General features: G+C 40.7%; 2 protein-coding genes and 1 long non-coding RNA gene across 11 annotated transcripts in view; 2 read left to right on the top strand and 1 right to left on the bottom strand.

Annotated features, from left to right (window-relative positions):
* LOC133527362 (ceramide transfer protein) overlaps positions 1 to 15146 on the top strand; it is a 56505-nt gene extending 41359 nt beyond the window's left edge. Inside the window, exons 8-12 of the mRNA XM_061864323.1 lie at positions 5368 to 5474; positions 8318 to 8439; positions 8685 to 8866; positions 9174 to 9297; positions 9897 to 15146. Of these exons, the coding sequence (XP_061720307.1) occupies positions 5368 to 5474; positions 8318 to 8439; positions 8685 to 8866; positions 9174 to 9297; positions 9897 to 10024 (663 nt within the window). The 3' untranslated portion in view covers positions 10025 to 15146. The remainder of the gene's footprint in view (positions 1 to 5367; positions 5475 to 8317; positions 8440 to 8684; positions 8867 to 9173; positions 9298 to 9896) is intronic.
* LOC133527369 (uncharacterized) overlaps positions 1 to 19764 on the top strand; it is a 274455-nt gene that overhangs the window by 74632 nt on the left and 180059 nt on the right. The window lies entirely within an intron of this gene.
* LOC133527359 (high affinity cAMP-specific and IBMX-insensitive 3',5'-cyclic phosphodiesterase 8) overlaps positions 15180 to 19764 on the bottom strand; it is a 311161-nt gene continuing 306576 nt past the window's right edge. For all 9 annotated transcript variants that reach the window (XM_061864311.1, XM_061864312.1, XM_061864317.1 and 6 more), the window contains one exon: positions 15180 to 19720. In XM_061864311.1, the coding sequence (XP_061720295.1) occupies positions 19524 to 19720 (197 nt within the window). In that variant the 3' untranslated portion in view covers positions 15180 to 19523. The remainder of the gene's footprint in view (positions 19721 to 19764) is intronic.

Here is a 19764-nt window from a genome sequence, read left to right on the forward strand (position 1 = left end):
CCAGTAACTCGAATAATGCCATTTTCGTCTATAAACGGGGCAAGTGAGGTCAAAACATCAGATTTCGGAAGCCTTTGGCCTTTTCTCAGCATTCGTAACTCTTCCTGAAACCAAAACTCCTGAGAGAGTCGAATGCAAACTTTTGTGGCATATCTCAATTCGGTAACTGTAAGATGCTGAGGAAAAGTCTCAGGAACTATCTGATTCATTTTTACATCAATGTGTGCTTTACACAGCTTTACAAATCGCAGTAAGTATGCTGTAACGCGAATCAATTTTGTCAGAGTAGAGTATCTAGCCAAATATGTAAGTCGATCATCACTCTCATTCGATACACCAGCTTGAAGTGCTACTATCTTACTATCATTTCCTTTCGAATTTTCTTTGGCTTCTAGTTGTGTTGTTGGTATGTCGAGAGAAAGTGAGCGACAGTTATCAAAATCATTCTTTTGGTGAAGTACAGTTGGTCCGCGCCACCACAACTCGCAGTCTTTAAACAGATCGGGACGAATGCCACGCGACGCAACGTCTGCAGGGTTTTCTGCCGATTTTATGTGGTGCCACCGGCCACTACTTACATTATTAACAATCTCAGTGACTCTATTAGCTACGTACGTTTTCCAAGTGCTAGGGTTTCTTCGAAGCCACGCTAAGACAATCATTGAATCAGTCCACGCAAATACAGATTCTTCGGGCAAACGAAGACTGTGCTGAACATCTTTGAGTAACTTCGAGAGCAATACCGCGCCACACAGTTCCAATCGTGGGACGGAGACTTGTTTTACTGGTGCCACTTTTGTTTTAGCAATGACAAGTGACACGTGAATTCCGTGGGGCGTGATAACTCGTAAGTAAACAACAGCAGCGTAAGCTAAACAAGAGGCATCACTGAACCCGTGAATTTCCACTCTTTCCTTGCCGTCAAATTGTGTGTGAACCCAACGATCTAAATACAAGATTGGCATGTGACAGAGCTGGTCCCTGTAGCTTGACCACTCTGTAGCAAGTTCGAGAGGAAGTTCATCTGTCCAACCAATACCACTCAACCAAAGTTTTTGCAAAAACATTTTTGCAGTGATAATCACAGGCCCTAAAAAACCTAAAGGGTCATATGATTTAGCTATGTCCGACAGTACTGACGTTTTGGTGAAGCGTTCTGTGGGTTCCGAAATATCTACCTTAAGTTCGAAGACATCGTGATGTGAGTTCCATTTGATACCTAAAGCTTTGATGGTATCATCAAGCTTAATCTCGACACTTGGTTGATTAGTTTTTTCCGAACTAGGAATATTCTTCAACACGTCAGGACTGTTGGATGCCCATTTGTGCATTTCGAATTTCCCTTTTGCCATAGCTTGTGTGATACGACTCTGTAACTTAGTTGCTTGTTCCACGTCATTCGCACCAGTGAGTAAGTCATCCATATAAAAGTCATTACTTATAATTTCAACTAAGTCTGGGAATTGCTCTTTTTCGTCTTGTGCAAGCTGCTTCAATGTGCGAATAGCGAGGAACGGAGCACATGACGTACCATATGTCACAGTTAACAAACGTTTCTCGACGATTTCATCTTGTGGAGATGAGCGCCACAGTATGCGCTGATAGTCAACATCTTCTTTAGCGACGAGTATCTGGCGATACATTTGCTTTACGTCAGCAAGCAGACAAATCTTGTGAGTACGCCAACGAACAATGAGATCTCGCAAGTCTTGTAATAGTGATGGTCCAATAAGTAACTCGTCGTTCAGAGATGAGCCATTTGACGGCTGTGCAGTTCCATCAAAGACCACGCGAAGCTTTGTTGTGCTGCTGGATTCTCTTATCACAGCGTGGTGGGGGAGATGATAGACTTTGTGAGTTGGCTTATGTTGTGGGTCTACATCTTCTAGATGATTCAGCTTCTGATATTGATCGATGAAGTCCGCATAATCCTTCTGAAATTTAGGCTTGTTTGCGAATCTTTTCTCCATGTGCATTAGTCTCTGTAATGCGATCTGTCGAGAGTCGCCTAAGTTATTTTCGTGATCATCTTTAAAAGGTAATCGTACGACATATCGTCCATCATCTTGTCTATAGTGGGTTTCTTTATAGTGCTCTTCACATTGTTTTTCAAGATGTGTTATCGGTTTCTCATGTGGCTTGTACTCTTCAGTCTCCCAGAATTTGCGTAGGAGTTGATCTACCTCGATGAGTGCGTGGTGAGCTACAATATTGTGAGGTGGCAGATCACTTCGTGATTTAGACGCTCCAGAGACAAACCATCCGAGTTTCGAGTTTTGTGCTATAAGCTTGTCATCGTTATATTTGTGAAGTCCGTCTAACAAAATAAATGCATAGACCTCGGCGCCCAGTAGAACATCAATAGGTCCCGGCGATTGCATGTGAGGATCCGCTAGTTGCAATTGGGACAGGGCAGACCATTGTGAGATGTCAAACTCCTTTGAGAGTAACCAACCATTTATCTTCGAGAGTACGTGAGCGTTAACTTGCATTATATAGTGAGTGTCTATCGGTGAGTAAATATCTAAGTTAACGACGTGTCGTGGCAATGACGCTTGATCTTCGAGACCTGTGATATTAGCTGGCTGCAAAGTCTTCTTCAGTCGCAGTAGTTGCACTGCAGACTCTGTAATGAAGGTTCCTTGTGAGCCTTGGTCAATAAGGGCTCTGAGTTGTACGAGAGAACCACTGCTATCTTTCAAGCATATCTGTGCTGTGGCTAATATCACTTGTTTTCCTCTTTGTGAGACCTTCAGACTTGTGAGTTGCTTGGTTTGTGTGTCATCAGGTTCTGTGGGTTTCTCCATAGTGACTGTATTCGCAGTTATACTCTGGTGGTGTAAAAGCGTATGGTGTTTGCGATTACAGATTCTACATGTTGTGGCTTGTCTACAATTCCGTATGGAATGTCCTTTGACAAGGCAATTGAAGCATAAGTTGTTGTTTCTTACAAATTCTTTGCGTTGATCTATGTCGAGTTGTGCAAATTCCGTGCAGTGGCACATGTAGTGACTTTTCTTACAATATGTGCATTCCGTATCAACTTCAGCGGTGAAAGATCTCACATTCTTTATTTTAGGTGCAGTAGCTGGTGGTTGAAATGTGGTCTCTTTCTTCTGTGTCGCTTGTACCATTTCCATCGCTCTGAATCGTCCCTCTAAGTATGATGTGAGCTTCTTATACGTGGGTAACTCTATAGATGAACCAAGCGATTGCTCCCAAGCTTTGTGAGTTTCACTATCTAACTTGGATACCACAATATGCACGATTATCGAATCCCAAGTAGTTGTATCAATCTGCAAATTTGCTAGACTACTGAGACACTGGTTTGTAGTATCAAGAAGATCCTTGAGGCCTTTAGAGCATTCGTACGTGAGTTTCTTCTGATTGAGCAGGCGATTCAGTATGGTATTAGCTATCACTCTATCATTGCTGTAGCGGCAGACTAAGGCGTTCCAAGCCTTCCCATAATTTGCGGCTGTGAGTTCGAAATGACGGACTACTTGTTCTGCTTCACCCTTCAAGCTTGACCTCAAATAATGATGCTTGTGTATGTCACTCAGACCTGGCTCATTGTGTACCATAGAGATAAACAAATCCTTGAAGTGCATCCATTCTTGGTAATCACCGGAAAATGAAGGGAGGTTTATCGGTGGGAGTTTACTCTTTGTGACAACTTGAGGTTGAGATGCATGAGGCACTTGAGGTGAGGCACCTTCTTGTATTGTGACAGATTCCGTCAGTTCCAATAAACTAGTCTTGAACTCCATATAGAAATCTTCAACATCATTATAGAGTGCTTTCAGCTCCTTTTTCTCTTCGACGCTTACTGAAGACTTAAGAATTACTCGGTGTTCAGCAAGGAATTGATTCCAGTATTCTTCAAGCGACTCTATGCGTATTTTCAAATAACTTGCTGTATAACGCGTTGACGAAGTTTTCTTGTGATTAGTGTGAAGTCTTTTAATCTGACTAAAAAGTTCTTCTTGTGATGCTATGTTAGCCATTATTGTTTAAAATTTGCTAAGTTGAATGACAGATTTCAAAGTCTATTTGATTCTAAGTTTATTTTTGAACACAATTTTTCAAAGTGTTTTTTAACCGAAATTACGCTAAGTCCAAGAATTCATAAAATCGACTAAGTCCAAAATTTAAACAAATTATTCTAAGTGTTTTTTCAACGGTTTTTTTCTAAGTCCTAAATTCACTCGAAATTGCACTATGTCTTTTTTCACACGAAATACTCTAAGTGTGTGTTACCGCGAAAATTAACTAAGTCTTTGACACTTCACATTTCCACTGTCACTGTACTCACGATTATCCGGTTCGAAGGACCAATGTTCACTCACCACACTGCACTGCACTTCCTACCTTTTTGTAATGAAACACTTCACTTGACAACTTAATACTCATTTATTCCGAAACCAAATTTACCTTATAAGGGGCTGTAGAAAAATCTTAATAGCGTGAAGTAGCCGATAGATCAGCGACATCTACTGTGAAATTGGGCAACTATAAAAACTAAACATACTACATTTAACATAGTGTGTATATATTTTTGGCACTTTGTCCGGGTCTATATTTAATACCTTGACTGTACATATTTCAGAGCTCGAAATATGGTAATTTATTTATTATATCGCCCCTTAGGTATAATTTTATACTGTATGCATCGAGATACAGTTTGTATTAGTCTGGAAACTCTGAACAGCCGGGTCCACACAGAGCGAGCATACGCGCGAGGCACGTCTACACTGGCCGTATTGTGCGTGAGGAAGTTGCCTCGCGCGTATGTTCGCTCTGTGTGGACCCGGCTAATGACATATGTTATGCGACTAATCTAGTTATTCGCATCCAAAGAAAATTGTTTGGATTAAGTACTTAATAATTCAGTAAACGTCGGTGAAAACGAACTGTATTTGACCATAAATGCATGGAAAATGCTTTCTGTATAGCGAAAATACTGCGGTTCGGCCGCCGCTAACGAAGTGTCACGATGAGTGCATCCGGACAGACTGTACCCATCTTGAACGAGCTCCTCACCTTTCTCCAAGAAATGCTTATGAATTTATATTTATGTTGGATTTTAAGGTAATACGTATTTGTATTTGAATCTAGTTGCCTGAATCAAAATTTAAATAAATAAAAAACGTACTAACGCGAGTAAAATTTCGTGCATTTAGCGTTATCTAATTACGTATAGTTGTGATACAAATGCATAAATATTTTCGGCGAATGATCAAAATGGTTATACAGTGTAATAAAACAAAGACTTGGCTTAAAGGTCTCGTAACCAGGTCATAAAAAAATGTTTTAGGTGATGTGTTGTGTACGTCATTTGGTTTGATAAGAATATTTTGTTTCCAGATCGACAGGATATCGACGGAGCAGATCCAAGCCGCGTTCGAGGACGTCGGAGGCGGCAATGGTTGGCAGTTATTCGCTGAAGAAGGCGACATGAGGATGTACAGAAGGTACGCGTTTCTATTCTAAATATTAATTAACTACCATATACGACATAAATGGCGCTACTTTATCTTACTTAGCATAACCGCACCCCTTTTTACAAACTCATTTAATTCGTATTTTGACTAGATTTATACGGTGTCAATCTATAAGTTATTTTTTATTCCTAAAAACAGATATAGCTTCGCCAGTCATTGTTTTGTAAATATGTAAGTATAATTCAATGACGAAGTACAGTGTGAGACACTCATATTATTTTTAACTGATGTCTTAAAAGAAAACATCATACGACATAAAGTTTTTCTAATAATTAGGTGTAATTATAGTGCTGAACTCAATTGTTCTTCCCTGACCTTATTCTGTGTTTGTCTAGTCTAGTTTGAGGCAATTAAGTTTAGGGTATAATACTTAACCGCCTCGATAAAACGCTGCTACGGGCATAGGATTTTTAGGTGAATTCTGGCGAACCATTATGTGCCTCAATGCTATGAAGTTGGGGTTGTTATCCCAATGATAATGCAGGCTGCATTTCCCTAGAAAAACCGTGACATTTATAGACGACTTTAAAATCGGAACTGTAACGCAATAACATTACGTTTCGTTAACCTTTTTTTAAAAGGGAAATTTCTTATTATGCTATGCTGTTACCGTAAAATTGGTTTAAACCTGGCCAGTTTGGTTTGTAAACAGTGGCGAAGGTTGATCGCGCGCTTGGCATGTTTATTATTCGGGATAAAAATGGACGGTGTTGCAACAGACTGACGCAATCTTAATTGATTTATTATAGCAATACTCTTCCTACACCTATAATGTACTATACTAATAAACCACCGGACAGACTGAATTTATTAAGCCAGCAAGTAATAACTAGCAGTGATTTCAAATTATAAAAGCTTGGTTGCGAGTAACAACTTCAAACTAACCATATAATAACGATTGACTTTGAGGTAGTCGCGTCGTACACGTGATTGAGAGTTTATTCAAAATACTGTATTCGGTTGTATTCGAAAGATAAATTAATCTATAAATTATGTTTGGCCTGATAAAACCTCTTTAAACTAACATTTGAAACCTTATAGTTGGTTTAAAAAAATGTATTAGTCGACCAAATTAAGAAGGCTCCGTTTCCATGCATATTATATCGCTACTCGTTTCGAATTTCCTATTTTTCGCACTTGTATCGTAATGTACTATTAATAGATAATTTAATCTACAAATTATGTTTGGTGTAAAACCTCTTTGAACTAACATTTGAAACCTAATAATAAGTTAAAAAATATATATTACTCGCCCAAATTAAGAAGGCTCCGTTCCCATGCATATTAACTCTGTCGGATAATATAATGAAAAAGCACGAGTGTTATAATATACTAAAAAAGGACGCGTGCTTAATATCTAGGAATATGAGCCAAAAATCGGTGGAATAAAAACCTCGTTAAGAGCAAGTGTGTTGAAAAAGTTATTATTCAAATACGTTAGGGATATTCATCGTAACAAAAAATTTCTTTGTTATATTTAGCGAAGTCTCGGGTATATTTAGCAAAGATAAATCCAATTCCTATTGTAATGTAAATATGTAGTGTTATCTTAAACTATGTAATTATTACACAATATAGCTGTGTCCCTGGATAAGTTTGCGTTAAACGATTTACTTGTAACAAATATCACGTGCCGTTTATACGATTGTTGGAGTTAGACTTGTTTGGTTCAACAACATTGTGTACCCTTTACTGGGCCGTAGGTCAAATTGAGTACATCACGAGAGATTGATTTACGATAATTGTTTTAGTGGAATGGATTCAGTGAATCAAAATAATGGGTTGGTCTATCCATCTTTCTGCCGGAAATTACCTGTTTAAATGACGTTGACGCTGCGATGTCTGGACTTTTTTCGCGATTTGGAGTTTAAAACGCAATTTTTTGTTTTTTATAACCGCAAACTTTCAAAAGCAACTTTTTAATGTTTTATCTAATACTTTTAAACGAACAATTACATTACATTTCGGGGATCTTGGAAATCTGCTATATGGGGGTTTTCGGGGGCGAAAAATAGATCTAGCTAGGTCTTATCTCTGGGAAAACGCGTATTTTTGAGTTTTTATGTTATCCGAGCAAGGATCGGTCTCAGAAGTAGGCTATAATTAACGATATACATATATAATATATATAACGATACTACGAAAAGTGGTTCTGGCCGAATACCAAATATTACTCTCGGCCGAAGCGTCGAATATTCGGTAAACATGTGCACCATTTTCAGCCACATTTATGAAAACTGGTCGCCTACAAAGGACAATGTTGGGTAAGATTTCAGTTTTGTTGCTCATTAGTAGTGTATGTAGTTAAGAGTCAAGCAAATCTAGTTTATGATATTAAATAAAATCAATTGATAGCAAAAAAATATCAAAAAACTCTTTTTTTATAACTACTTTCCCAGTGTACATTTTCAATATTAAATAGAATGTCTTGCTTGTCTTGTCTTGTCTTAAGTAAGCCATTTTTCTTCATAAGTAGATGTAATAGGTATTCGGTATTCGGCCGAATAGTACTCGATATTCGGCCGAAAACGAATATTTGGGGTAAGTACCCGAATAGGTCGAATACCGAATAGTTGCCGAATATTCGTGGCATTTCTACTATATAATATAACTCACTAAATATGCTTGTGGGATATATCTAATAAATAATAAACATGCTTTTCCAAGGCCTACATTTGCCGCGTCGATCTTTTTTGTCCAGAAGCTATCAAACGAAACAACTCACTAGCTGCTATTGCTGGGTTATATTATATAGTAGCTTCCGAAAGACGTTACTATTTCTTTCCTGCCTAATATCTTAAATGTTGCTTCAGAGAGGTGGAAGTGGACGGGATGGTGATGGACCCCTTGAAGGCGATGCACAAAGTGCGCGGAGTGTCGGCGCGCGAGATGTGCCACTATTTCTTCAACCCCCGCTACCGGTACGAGTGGGAAAGTAAGTCGATGTTCATTTTACTCACGTCTTCAATAGTAATAGTAGGTTAAATTTTAATTGAATTTGCGCGGTTTTTTGGTATTTCGTTCGCCATATGCTTTCCCCCCCATCATCCAACACACGATCACTTTTATAATGTAACGAAACTTCTTTTATATTATATAAAAGCTTCGGCAACTAACGCAGGTAAATGTATAAATTATAGATGTAACATAAGAATTTTAAAATATAAACTAACTTTCCAGCAACACTTGAGAACATGAACATAGTGGAGGAAATCTCGTCAGACGCGATGGTGTTCCACCAGACGTTCAAGCGCATCTGGCCCGTCTCACAACGCGATGCACTGTTCTGGTCGCACGTGCGCGCCTCCGACGACGACACGTATGCGGTCATCAACCATTCCACCACCAACCCAGACTACCCGGTGAGTAACAAAAGTCTAGTCACTTCTGACACAAAATTACCAGTTTTTTCGGTTCTACGTCGACATTTATCAAGTGCTGCGCGCACCACAACCAATTCGTCAAATATCGTTTTCAATGTAATGAGGTAGTTTTTCAAAGATGTTGCCTTCTTTATAAGGTTTATATTATACCTTCAGTTAGTATATCAAAAAGCTACTCAAGTTTGTTCTCGTCTTGTGTCGAAATGTAAATTTATAAAATCAGCCACATAGATTTATAGTCTAATTTCAAACAAGAAAATATAATTAGGTTGTATGTTGTTGGCAGGCCAACGCCAGCGGCTGCATCCGGCTGTTCGTGACGGTGTGCCTGGCGTGCCGCAGCACGTGCCCCGCCGGCGAGCGGCCCTCCCGCGACAACATCACCACCAGCATCGCCTACTGCAGCACAGGTGGGGCCCGTCTTCACTGTTCATGCCCGAATCTACGGTGTGCGGATACAGCATAGCCAATCAGTGCATTTAGAAAAATATGTTTAGTAAAATCCAAATATCGTGTAGACAAGAAGCAAAAGTGAATTGGAGCCGACAGGCTAAATGCCTTAAGGTGACGTTCAGATGTCAACTGCAGGTGCATTACCGTAGCTGTATCTGTTAATTTCCTTAATAAAATGAGTGATGGAATAAACGTCATAATCGCGACGGTAATGCGGCGGCAAGGCAGTTAACCGAAACGCGGCAGCAACAACGACAGAAAAAGAAATCCCTTCGTAAAAATCCCTTTCATCACTTTCTTAAAAATAAACAAGTCAAAATGAGCTGAGTCTTGGAGCGCGTTTATGAATAACGGCTAAGAGAGATAATAATAACCCAGAGAATAATTAGGCCGCTCACAGGTTAGGAGGTCCAGTCTGCAAACAGCATTTACTCGTAGTTTTTATGTACGATTCACATCGAACTGGTTCGCTGGAGCCTCACTAGAGTCGAAGGAATTTGAACCTTGTAGTGTACGCAGTAATTAGATATTCGCTAACTTAATTTTCTCCTCCCAGTGAACCCCGGCGGCTGGGCGCCGGCGGGCGTGCTGCGCGCGGTGTACAAGCGCGAGTACCCCAAGTTCCTGAAGCGCTTCACCGGCTACGTCGCCCAGCAGTGCCGCGGCAAGCCGCTCGCCATCTAGCGCCCGCTGCGGCCGTCCCGCCCGGGCGCCCGACGTGACTCCCGCCGTGTACAAGCGCGAGTACCCCAAGTTCCTGAAGCGCTTCACCGGCTACGTCGCCCAGCAGTGCCGCGGCAAGCCGCTCGCCATCTAGCGCCCGCTGCGGCCGTCCCGCCCGGGCGCCCGACGTGACTCCCGCCGTGTACAAGCGCGAGTACCCCAAGTTCCTGAAGCGCTTCACCGGCTACGTCGCCCAGCAGTGCCGCGGCAAGCCGCTCGCCATCTAGCGCCCGCTGCGGCCGTCCCGCCCGGGCGCCCGACGTGACTCCCGCCGTGTACAAGCGCGAGTACCCCAAGTTCCTGAAGCGCTTCACCGGCTACGTCGCCCAGCAGTGCCGCGGCAAGCCGCTCGCCATCTAGCGCCCGCTGCGGCCGTCCCGCCCGGGCGCCCGACGTGACTCCCGCCGTGTACAAGCGCGAGTACCCCAAGTTCCTGAAGCGCTTCACCGGCTACGTCGCCCAGCAGTGCCGCGGCAAGCCGCTCGCCATCTAGCGCCCGCTGCGGCCGTCCCGCCCGGGCGCCCGACGTGACTCCCGCCGTGTACAAGCGCGAGTACCCCAAGTTCCTGAAGCGCTTCACCGGCTACGTCGCCCAGCAGTGCCGCGGCAAGCCGCTCGCCATCTAGCGCCCGCTGCGGCCGTCCCGCCCGGGCGCCCGACGTGACTCCCGCCGTGTACAAGCGCGAGTACCCCAAGTTCCTGAAGCGCTTCACCGGCTACGTCGCCCAGCAGTGCCGCGGCAAGCCGCTCGCCATCTAGCGCCCGCTGCGGCCGTCCCGCCCGGGCGCCCGACGTGACTCCCGCCGTGTACAAGCGCGAGTACCCCAAGTTCCTGAAGCGCTTCACCGGCTACGTCGCCCAGCAGTGCCGCGGCAAGCCGCTCGCCATCTAGCGCCCGCTGCGGCCGTCCCGCCCGGGCGCCCGACGTGACTCCCGCCGTGTACAAGCGCGAGTACCCCAAGTTCCTGAAGCGCTTCACCGGCTACGTCGCCCAGCAGTGCCGCGGCAAGCCGCTCGCCATCTAGCGCCCGCTGCGGCCGTCCCGCCCGGGCGCCCGACGTGACTCCCGCCGTGTACAAGCGCGAGTACCCCAAGTTCCTGAAGCGCTTCACCGGCTACGTCGCCCAGCAGTGCCGCGGCAAGCCGCTCGCCATCTAGCGCCCGCTGCGGCCGTCCCGCCCGGGCGCCCGACGTGACTCCCGCCGTGTACAAGCGCGAGTACCCCAAGTTCCTGAAGCGCTTCACCGGCTACGTCGCCCAGCAGTGCCGCGGCAAGCCGCTCGCCATCTAGCGCCCGCTGCGGCCGTCCCGCCCGGGCGCCCGACGTGACTCCCGCCGTGTACAAGCGCGAGTACCCCAAGTTCCTGAAGCGCTTCACCGGCTACGTCGCCCAGCAGTGCCGCGGCAAGCCGCTCGCCATCTAGCGCCCGCTGCGGCCGTCCCGCCCGGGCGCCCGACGTGACTCCCGCCGTGTACAAGCGCGAGTACCCCAAGTTCCTGAAGCGCTTCACCGGCTACGTCGCCCAGCAGTGCCGCGGCAAGCCGCTCGCCATCTAGCGCCCGCTGCGGCCGTCCCGCCCGGGCGCCCGACGTGACTCCCGCCGTGTACAAGCGCGAGTACCCCAAGTTCCTGAAGCGCTTCACCGGCTACGTCGCCCAGCAGTGCCGACCGACTGGACTGCATGTCGATCGATGCTAGATGTCGCGTGACACCTGCACACCCGGAGATTTCAACAATCGAAAGCTGTTAAAGACGCGTTCACATAAAGTTTTCGGCTCGCGGTGAGCCATCAGTTAACACCCGTGTTTTACATTGAATGGTTCGAACTGCGGCAGATGCAACCGACGATAATATTAATATGAACGCGCTCGTTTTCAATGTTTAAGTTGTTTACTGGTCACTACAAAAGTATTGACAATGACCTACGTCTGAATAATACAAATGTCTTCTGCCTTAAACCGAAGTGACTACGTATTATTATTATTATGCACATACATTATACAAATATTGTATTTTATTGTCGAGCTCTTCCCACGAACTGTAAACTTATTCCAAGGTAATTTTGACTGGTATGACTGGAGTAGGCTACGCATTTTACGTGAAAAATTAACTGTTGGGAAAAAGTCGTCAACACAGCTCCAAACAGTCTTACGGTTATGTAGTATATAAAGTATATGGTTCATTGAAGGGATCAACGACCGCTACATGCGGCAAGTGAGGTAAATTCCTACTTGTATTATATGCACGTATTAGATATAGTCAACTAAAATAAAATAAATACATAGTAGACGTACACTGTTTGTTGAAGGTTAAATGTGTGGTTTCCAAGCTAAAAGTCCCACTTTGTCGCTTGGCATAAGGATGCTTTGACAGGTTATTCGTATAAAGATACAAACGATCTAAGACCAAACGGTCTAAGATCTCGTCCTTATGGTAAACGACAAAGTGGGAACTTTGACTGTAGACTTCGACACAAATATTGGCGTGGTCATGCTAGTTCAAAGAGATGGTGCTGCAAGTGTGTACGTCTACTATAGTAATATTATTTATGTAATCAGGTTAGATAATTATTAAATTGTTGTAAATTGTAAAGTTGTTATGTGTGTCGCACGTGGGGTGTAGTCAGATGAGATTTTTCTCCATTTTCGTCGGCTTAGTGTGATGACGTCATGAGTTACAGAACAGTTCATTTACATTCGATCGAAATCACTCTTCGCCCGTTAATGAGCTGTCAAATATTTCGTAAACGATTATTTCTGCTCTATACAACAACCGAGGTGATATTTGATACCCGCGGTATTTCACCACCACACACATGAAAGGTTAAATAATCGCAAATAACTAAAAATGTGATTTTTCTGTAAAACGCTCTGAAATGTTCACCTTAATGTAGCAAACAAAAAATCGAACCATTATTATCCTGGTTTAGCGGACGGGAAGTTCGTTACTGTATTGTTTTTACTTTTTTTAAACATGTATCCACTAAAAAAAACAGCCTATTAATAGCAGCGGGCCGCGTCTACACGACACGGTGGAAAGCTAACATTTCAAGGCTATAGGATAGAGTGAAATAGTAAGATAAACGACCTGACAAGACTCCTAAAGAGTTTTATAGAAGAGAACTTTTATAGTCTGTCAAGCCATCCCCGTCAGTAGAAAAAAAAGCGGCAAATTTAAAAATAGTAGGCGCGAAGAGTTATTGTCCCATACAAAATATGAAAAGGATCTCATGCGTGCACATACAGCTTATATTGTATATTAACACATTCGCTACCAACGTTTTCGTAGCACTACGTTCGTAGCCGATCCCAGCGTTTTCCCGCTTTGTAGAGGAAAGCGACTACGAACAGAGAACCCGCCGAGCGGGTTCCCGGTACTCAATGTGTTAATTATTTTTATTGCTCAATTATATGGACGGAACGAAAATTAAATGGTACTGAATGGCAGAATAAATTGTGCATTTAACTTTTAAAAAATAATTCAAAAGGTAAATTGTTTTTGACGTGTTTCATGTGTTCGATTTGAGTGATGGTTGATGCTTAAAATAATGATTATTTTATCTTATTTCCTTCCATGTTTGGAGAAAAGCACTATATATGCCTCGATTGCCTCGGCAGGAATCGCAATTCGTGGATTCGTCTTCTTTGTCGGACGACGCGAAGCAAAATCGAAACTCATCCACAAAATGCCCCTTCCCGGCCTCTGCAATAATGTAGGTAGGTACTATTGTTTTGAATGTAAATGAACATGAGTGTACACTTCGTTTATAGTACCTGATTATCGCACAACTTGTCCGGCGATCGGTCTAGATAATGATCTCGTTTTAGAATTGCGACGCGCATCTTTAAGGCCAGGTTTTATAAAGATCCCTAAGATGTATGTCAGTAATTAAAGTAAAAAATGTACTGATTATTTGATTTACCATAAGCCTTAATATATATATGGGATCCTTATAGAACCGAAGCTTATACTTATACTACTTATTTTAATCTATGGATTTAGGTTATATGTAATTTCATGCAAATACTGAAATGCCGAGTAGCCATTAGTGTTGTCACCAAGTACGTTCTCAGTGTTGTATGGGGGAACGTTCTTGCTCGATAATCAAACGGATTATAATTATTTTTTAAATATACCTACTATGAACGTCGTATCGTATTCAGAAATTACATTATGTTTTATTAGTTTCGTGATGTGTTTGTAATTGTATTCCAAAGAGTAAATTTTATATTACCGTCATGTTTAAGATTACAGCGAATGTGGACAGCGTAAGCGAACTAGCATTGTGAAGTTGATTTATAAACTGTCAAGAGTCTACCGATCATTAATCAAATCAGAATACGGAATATAGTTTCAATCGATGAAATGAATGATGATTCCATGCCGCTTTTACTAATAAGGCGACAAGGGCCAAGCGGTAAAACCTGATAAGTTGAGCAAATAAAGCAAAGCTAACGTAATTTGCCCACAAAAGGAAATTACAAAAATAATCGAATGCCAAATCACGAAGTATCCATTTATATTAGTATATGGCCTATATATCTGTACTGGAATTTCAAAAGGATACATTGTTATATCGTAAACGTTGAAACTATGAATAATGTTGTACATAAATTATATTTTAAAGCAACATTACATGTAAATAGAGAATAATACATACCAAGGGATTGCCCTCCTCTCGATAGCTTTCTCCTTCATTTAGATGTCACTGGCGGTAACATGGGAAACTATTATGTTATTGAATTGGATTTGTGTTTTTGAAGTATGACTTTATATGATAGCGTACGTTAGTACCTTATTAAAGTAGGTATTCGGTTAATTTCTTATATTGTTATCCTAGTGGTTCTTTGTAATTATGAGACATACTTTTTAAATTTGCATATTATTTCCATTCCAGCTGTTTCAGGCTGACATTGTACAGGATTTCATGTAAATTAAATCCCGGTTATACAGAATATTACGGGAGAATATATAAATTGCATTTATAATATATAACGCGATGTTGGAATTGTAATAAGTTATATAATGTAAAAATATGTTTTTTAATTATTGTTTGTAATAAAATGTTTTATGATTGAAAAACTGTTTTTAATTATGTCCAATGAAAAACTGACATTGTAAATATTTCTTTTATTTTACAACACTTAACAATTTGCGTTCATATTACTCCAAACATAGACATTCATTCAAAATGTAGGTATTAGTGTGTTATTCAAGACTGTTGCTTAAGATTTACTGTTAAATTGGAACTTACGTGAGATATTTAGTCAAAATCCATCATATTTAAATCTCAAGCAACAATTTTTGTCTCCATTTATCTATATTATGAAAGAAATACTTTTCGTCGCTTTATACCTTTATTGTATACTGTATGGATCGATAGATACACTGGCCAATTTTGGGGAGAGGTTTGAATAGGCCGATTTATGATGCTTAAGGCCGATACAGACGGACTGCAACCCGACTGCAATTTGTATGGGAACTGCACACCGACTGCACGCTAACTGCAACGTCGACGTGTAGTTCAAATCCAATTTGCATCCTTCTGTGCATTCGAGTTTGTATCAAAATAATGTGTTACCATTTAATATTGTCGTTATCAGAAGCACAGAATGGATAAGTCTATTTATAAGGATTGGCGCGAGATTTGTATTGAGCTGTCAAGTTCTCATATAAAACTACTTCTTTCTTTTAGAAACAAAGTTAATATAGCTTTAAATAAAATCATGATTATATTATAAAATTGAAATAGTATTAACCTTTTGACCGCCACCGACCGTAACAGCGAGTAAAGTCTAAAATTCATCTTTATACATTCCGATAATGTTTAATAAAATAGTAGCGGCAGTTAAGAGGTTAAAGGAATAAAGCGACGACTTGATGCATCACTTCTCTGGGAAGTATTAGAATTTTTAACTTTATAATAACATTGATTAATTGGTACTTATACAACGCATAGCTTCGCATATAAAATTCACAACAACGTAATTACTTAACTCCACAATTAAATATAGGGTCCAGCCCCCTTATTCTTAATTAGTTATTACTAAAACGTGATAATTAAAAGTAAAATAACAGAAATACACTGTCGTGTTGGTTTGAGAAAGTAGGAGTTTAGTCGCTATTTCTATTTTGGCTACATTCCTGGCGATTCACTTGTGAGAATATGCAGTTACAGACAGAAGGAGATTTTACGATCTTATGACCGTTTTTGTACTCAATAATTGGTTTAGATGTAAGTAAAGTGTTAATATCGTTTAATCGCGTAATAATAAAAACTTGTCAAACATAATTACTGGCTTCTTCTACATAGACTGGTGCTTTACATAATAATATAGACTTATTTGGCACGTGATAGCGACAATATACTATCAAATTAATATTTGGGAAAGGTTCAACGGTTATTATTGCTATTAAAACGCGTCCTGCTTTCTAAAACCAACATGTAGCCAGTTAGTCTACACAGTAAATTGAGCTAAACAGCAATTATAACAATATAATAATTCAATCTAATTTGGTATCATATTATACTGTTAGTAGGCAAATATTTAAAATATAAAGTGGGCATTTAATGAGATTGAACAACCGCGACCTATAAGTAACACATTGAAGTAAGTGGTTACACAATATAAATAAGTAGAAAGGTATGAATATAATAGTAAATATTAATGTTAGACCGTTATGTATTGACATTGAGCACAAGGAAGCGTATTCTTATTCTCATTAATTAATTATTAACTACAGAATACAAGTTGGTAATAATTAATTTAATATTAGACCAGCGTCGCGCAGACGATTGTATATAGAACAAATGATTATCAATATATTAGACCTTATTCGAAAATTAATTAGGTAGCTACAGCAAATATTCAAGTGATTGATGTATACAATTTATTCGTAACTAATGTTACAACTACTTATACAAATAGATTTAGATCCAACTGTACAAACGCTAATCTAGACTTTAATTTTCACATTGAAATTTGTAAGCATGCCACTTAGGTCTTGAGTGGTTTGACTTGTGTGGATTCAATTAAAACATTGAATTTTATAGCGTCATTCTGTCAATATCTTATTAACCAATAAAGGGTTAAGATAATTGAAACCATGTTAAAGTAATTTTTTGTACATTCTATTCTGCTATGCTAGCTCTAAAATATCTTCACGTAAAAACTTTCAATAGCGAAATGGCTTGAAAGATCGCTTTTATCACAATGTTTACTTTTCCAAATGACGCAGCAGAAAGTAAAGGCTAGATTAGCGTTGTAGGTTTAACAGTGGCGAGGTGTCACAATTCTTTCTTGAGGATTAGGCTTATTCATTAACTCGCGTGTTGCACGACGGATCTGAAATGTATGGGAAGATCTGCGGATCCGGATTCTGATCCGGATAATTTGATACATTTCGGATCCGGATTGCAAACCCTACTCGTGTTCTCTCATGCTGTAGGTACCTAACATATGCCAGTCAGTCTCGGGATATAAAAACACCTCACCACTGGTATATAAAGTACGACCCGTTGAAAATATAGGTAGACATTTCCAGGAGTGAAAAAACCGGAAACTTAAAGCGGTTAGAAAATTTGGAAATAGAATAAAATACTCAAAAAGTCCTATTAAGATTGATATGAATCCGAAAATTTAGAAATACTATATAAAGTTTATAAAAATAGGAATTCTCTGAAAGCTCAAGTGTATAAATGGACCAATGTTTTCAATTTTCATACTATAAAGAGACAGTCAATAGTTTGAGAATGGTTTGGCAGAAGTTTTAATATACCTATTAAACTAAATGGATATACTGTCATGGGATGCAGTGAAATATGAGGGACAGAATGATCAGTGGATACGATTGGCCAATGTTCTATATGGCACTATTATCACGGATTACTCTAAAACAACGATAAAGTAGCTAAGTACACGACGAATAGTAGAAGGCTACTGAACATCGTCACCATAAATAATATTTGTACCTATTAAAGATTATATGCCAATTATTAACATCTATAGTAGAATAATGAAAATCAGTTTTGGTATGATGGGGTATAAATATAGTAAATATTTTGGATTCAATATTACCTAATAAATATGGCTACTTAAAAAAGTAGATTAACTATCATATCAATGATATTCACACTAACATGGATATAAGTATAAAATAAGCGTATTTTCGGACACGTCCGTTAGGCGTCGTTCTTGTCTATGTTCCATTTCAGACTTGCCTACAATTCATGCGCAAACCGATTACCTTATCAATTTCTTTCACTAATTGGTACCGGTGCAAAAGCAACCTTGCTGCTAACATAATAAAGTATTAATTCCAAAATTCCGATAAAGAGAAGTTTAAAATTGAAAAAGTAATCGGTCGTTATGCAACTGCTTAGTCTTAGACGCCCAGTCTTTTCCCGAACACTCCAAATTTTATCCAGACAACAGAGCGTTGTTGGACTTTCAACCCTATTCCATATACAAGTAAAGTATATTTTACTTGGTCTCGTTTCTGGTCTTGTGCCACGTCAAATTCTTCAGTTAGGCACTAGATGCTCACAAGAACAGTGTAAATTATAGATCTTCAGAATTTTGTGTTACACCCGTATTTTTTTTTATTTGCCTCTATTTTAGTAAATCGTTTCTAGGTCGATTGTCGACATTGATTTCGTATTTTGAAAAAAAGAATCCTCTAGTAATTTATATTTTTCTAACCGAGTAGAGACAACCATACCAAAAATAGGTAGGCGAATAATATTTCGCTTGATTATTTTCAACATTTTTCAGTGCGAGTTACTCGCTGTATCATCTGTTACTTCAAACAGGGACAAGCCACTTTTCTATTCTCACAATATACAAGCTGTTTTCGGTCTTACAAAATGCTTCTAAGAATACGGCAACATGATTTATTTAAACTTCATGTAAATGATGAGATTGAAAGTTATTATTCACTTGCTAGGTCTATCATGTCAAATAATTTAAACCTTTTGAGAAAGTCATGTTAACGTATTTGTTTCTTTAGCATTAGATTTTTGGTGCAAAACACCAATTTAACATTGCATGAAATTCGTATCACACCAGACATTATTTAAAACACCGTTACATATATATATATTTTAAACCCGAAGAACTCTTTAATTTGTATCTGGCGGATCGAATGGTACAATTTGCGTCGAATTAATAACATGAACCATTTAATCGACTCAAATTTTACTACTTGTACAAAAACTGCATCAGTATGTGGAACACGCTCGATTTCCGATTTGTATATATGCGAACTCTCTCACCGCACATGACGCATCATGATACTGCGGAGGTACTGGCGCTTCAATGAGTTCGGAAGCTCGGAAGAATTATCCCACTACGAAATTAGTCGCACAGGGAACCCCCTAGTGAATCAGTTGACACAAATAAGAATGTATTTTCGAGTGAGAATCATCCATTGTTGAGAATCATCCATTGTGAGAAGCGGTTACTCCTCGGCGGTGGAGTCGGGCGCGGCGGCGGCGGGGGGCGCGGCGGCGGAGGGAGGCGCGGCGGTGGCGGCGCCGGCGGCGCGCTGCGCGCGGCGCACGTCGGCGATGGTGGTGACGCCCGCCTCGTCCAGCTCCTTCCAGCGCGCGTGGTTCTGCTTCGCGTGCGTCACCAGCTCCGGCATGTCGATGAACACTGGAATAAATCAAATGAGAAATATATTCTAACCAAATGCCGTG

The sequence above is a fragment of the Cydia pomonella genome, chromosome 18, assembly GCF_033807575.1.
Source record: "Cydia pomonella isolate Wapato2018A chromosome 18, ilCydPomo1, whole genome shotgun sequence".
Classification (NCBI taxonomy): domain Eukaryota; kingdom Metazoa; phylum Arthropoda; class Insecta; order Lepidoptera; family Tortricidae; genus Cydia; species Cydia pomonella.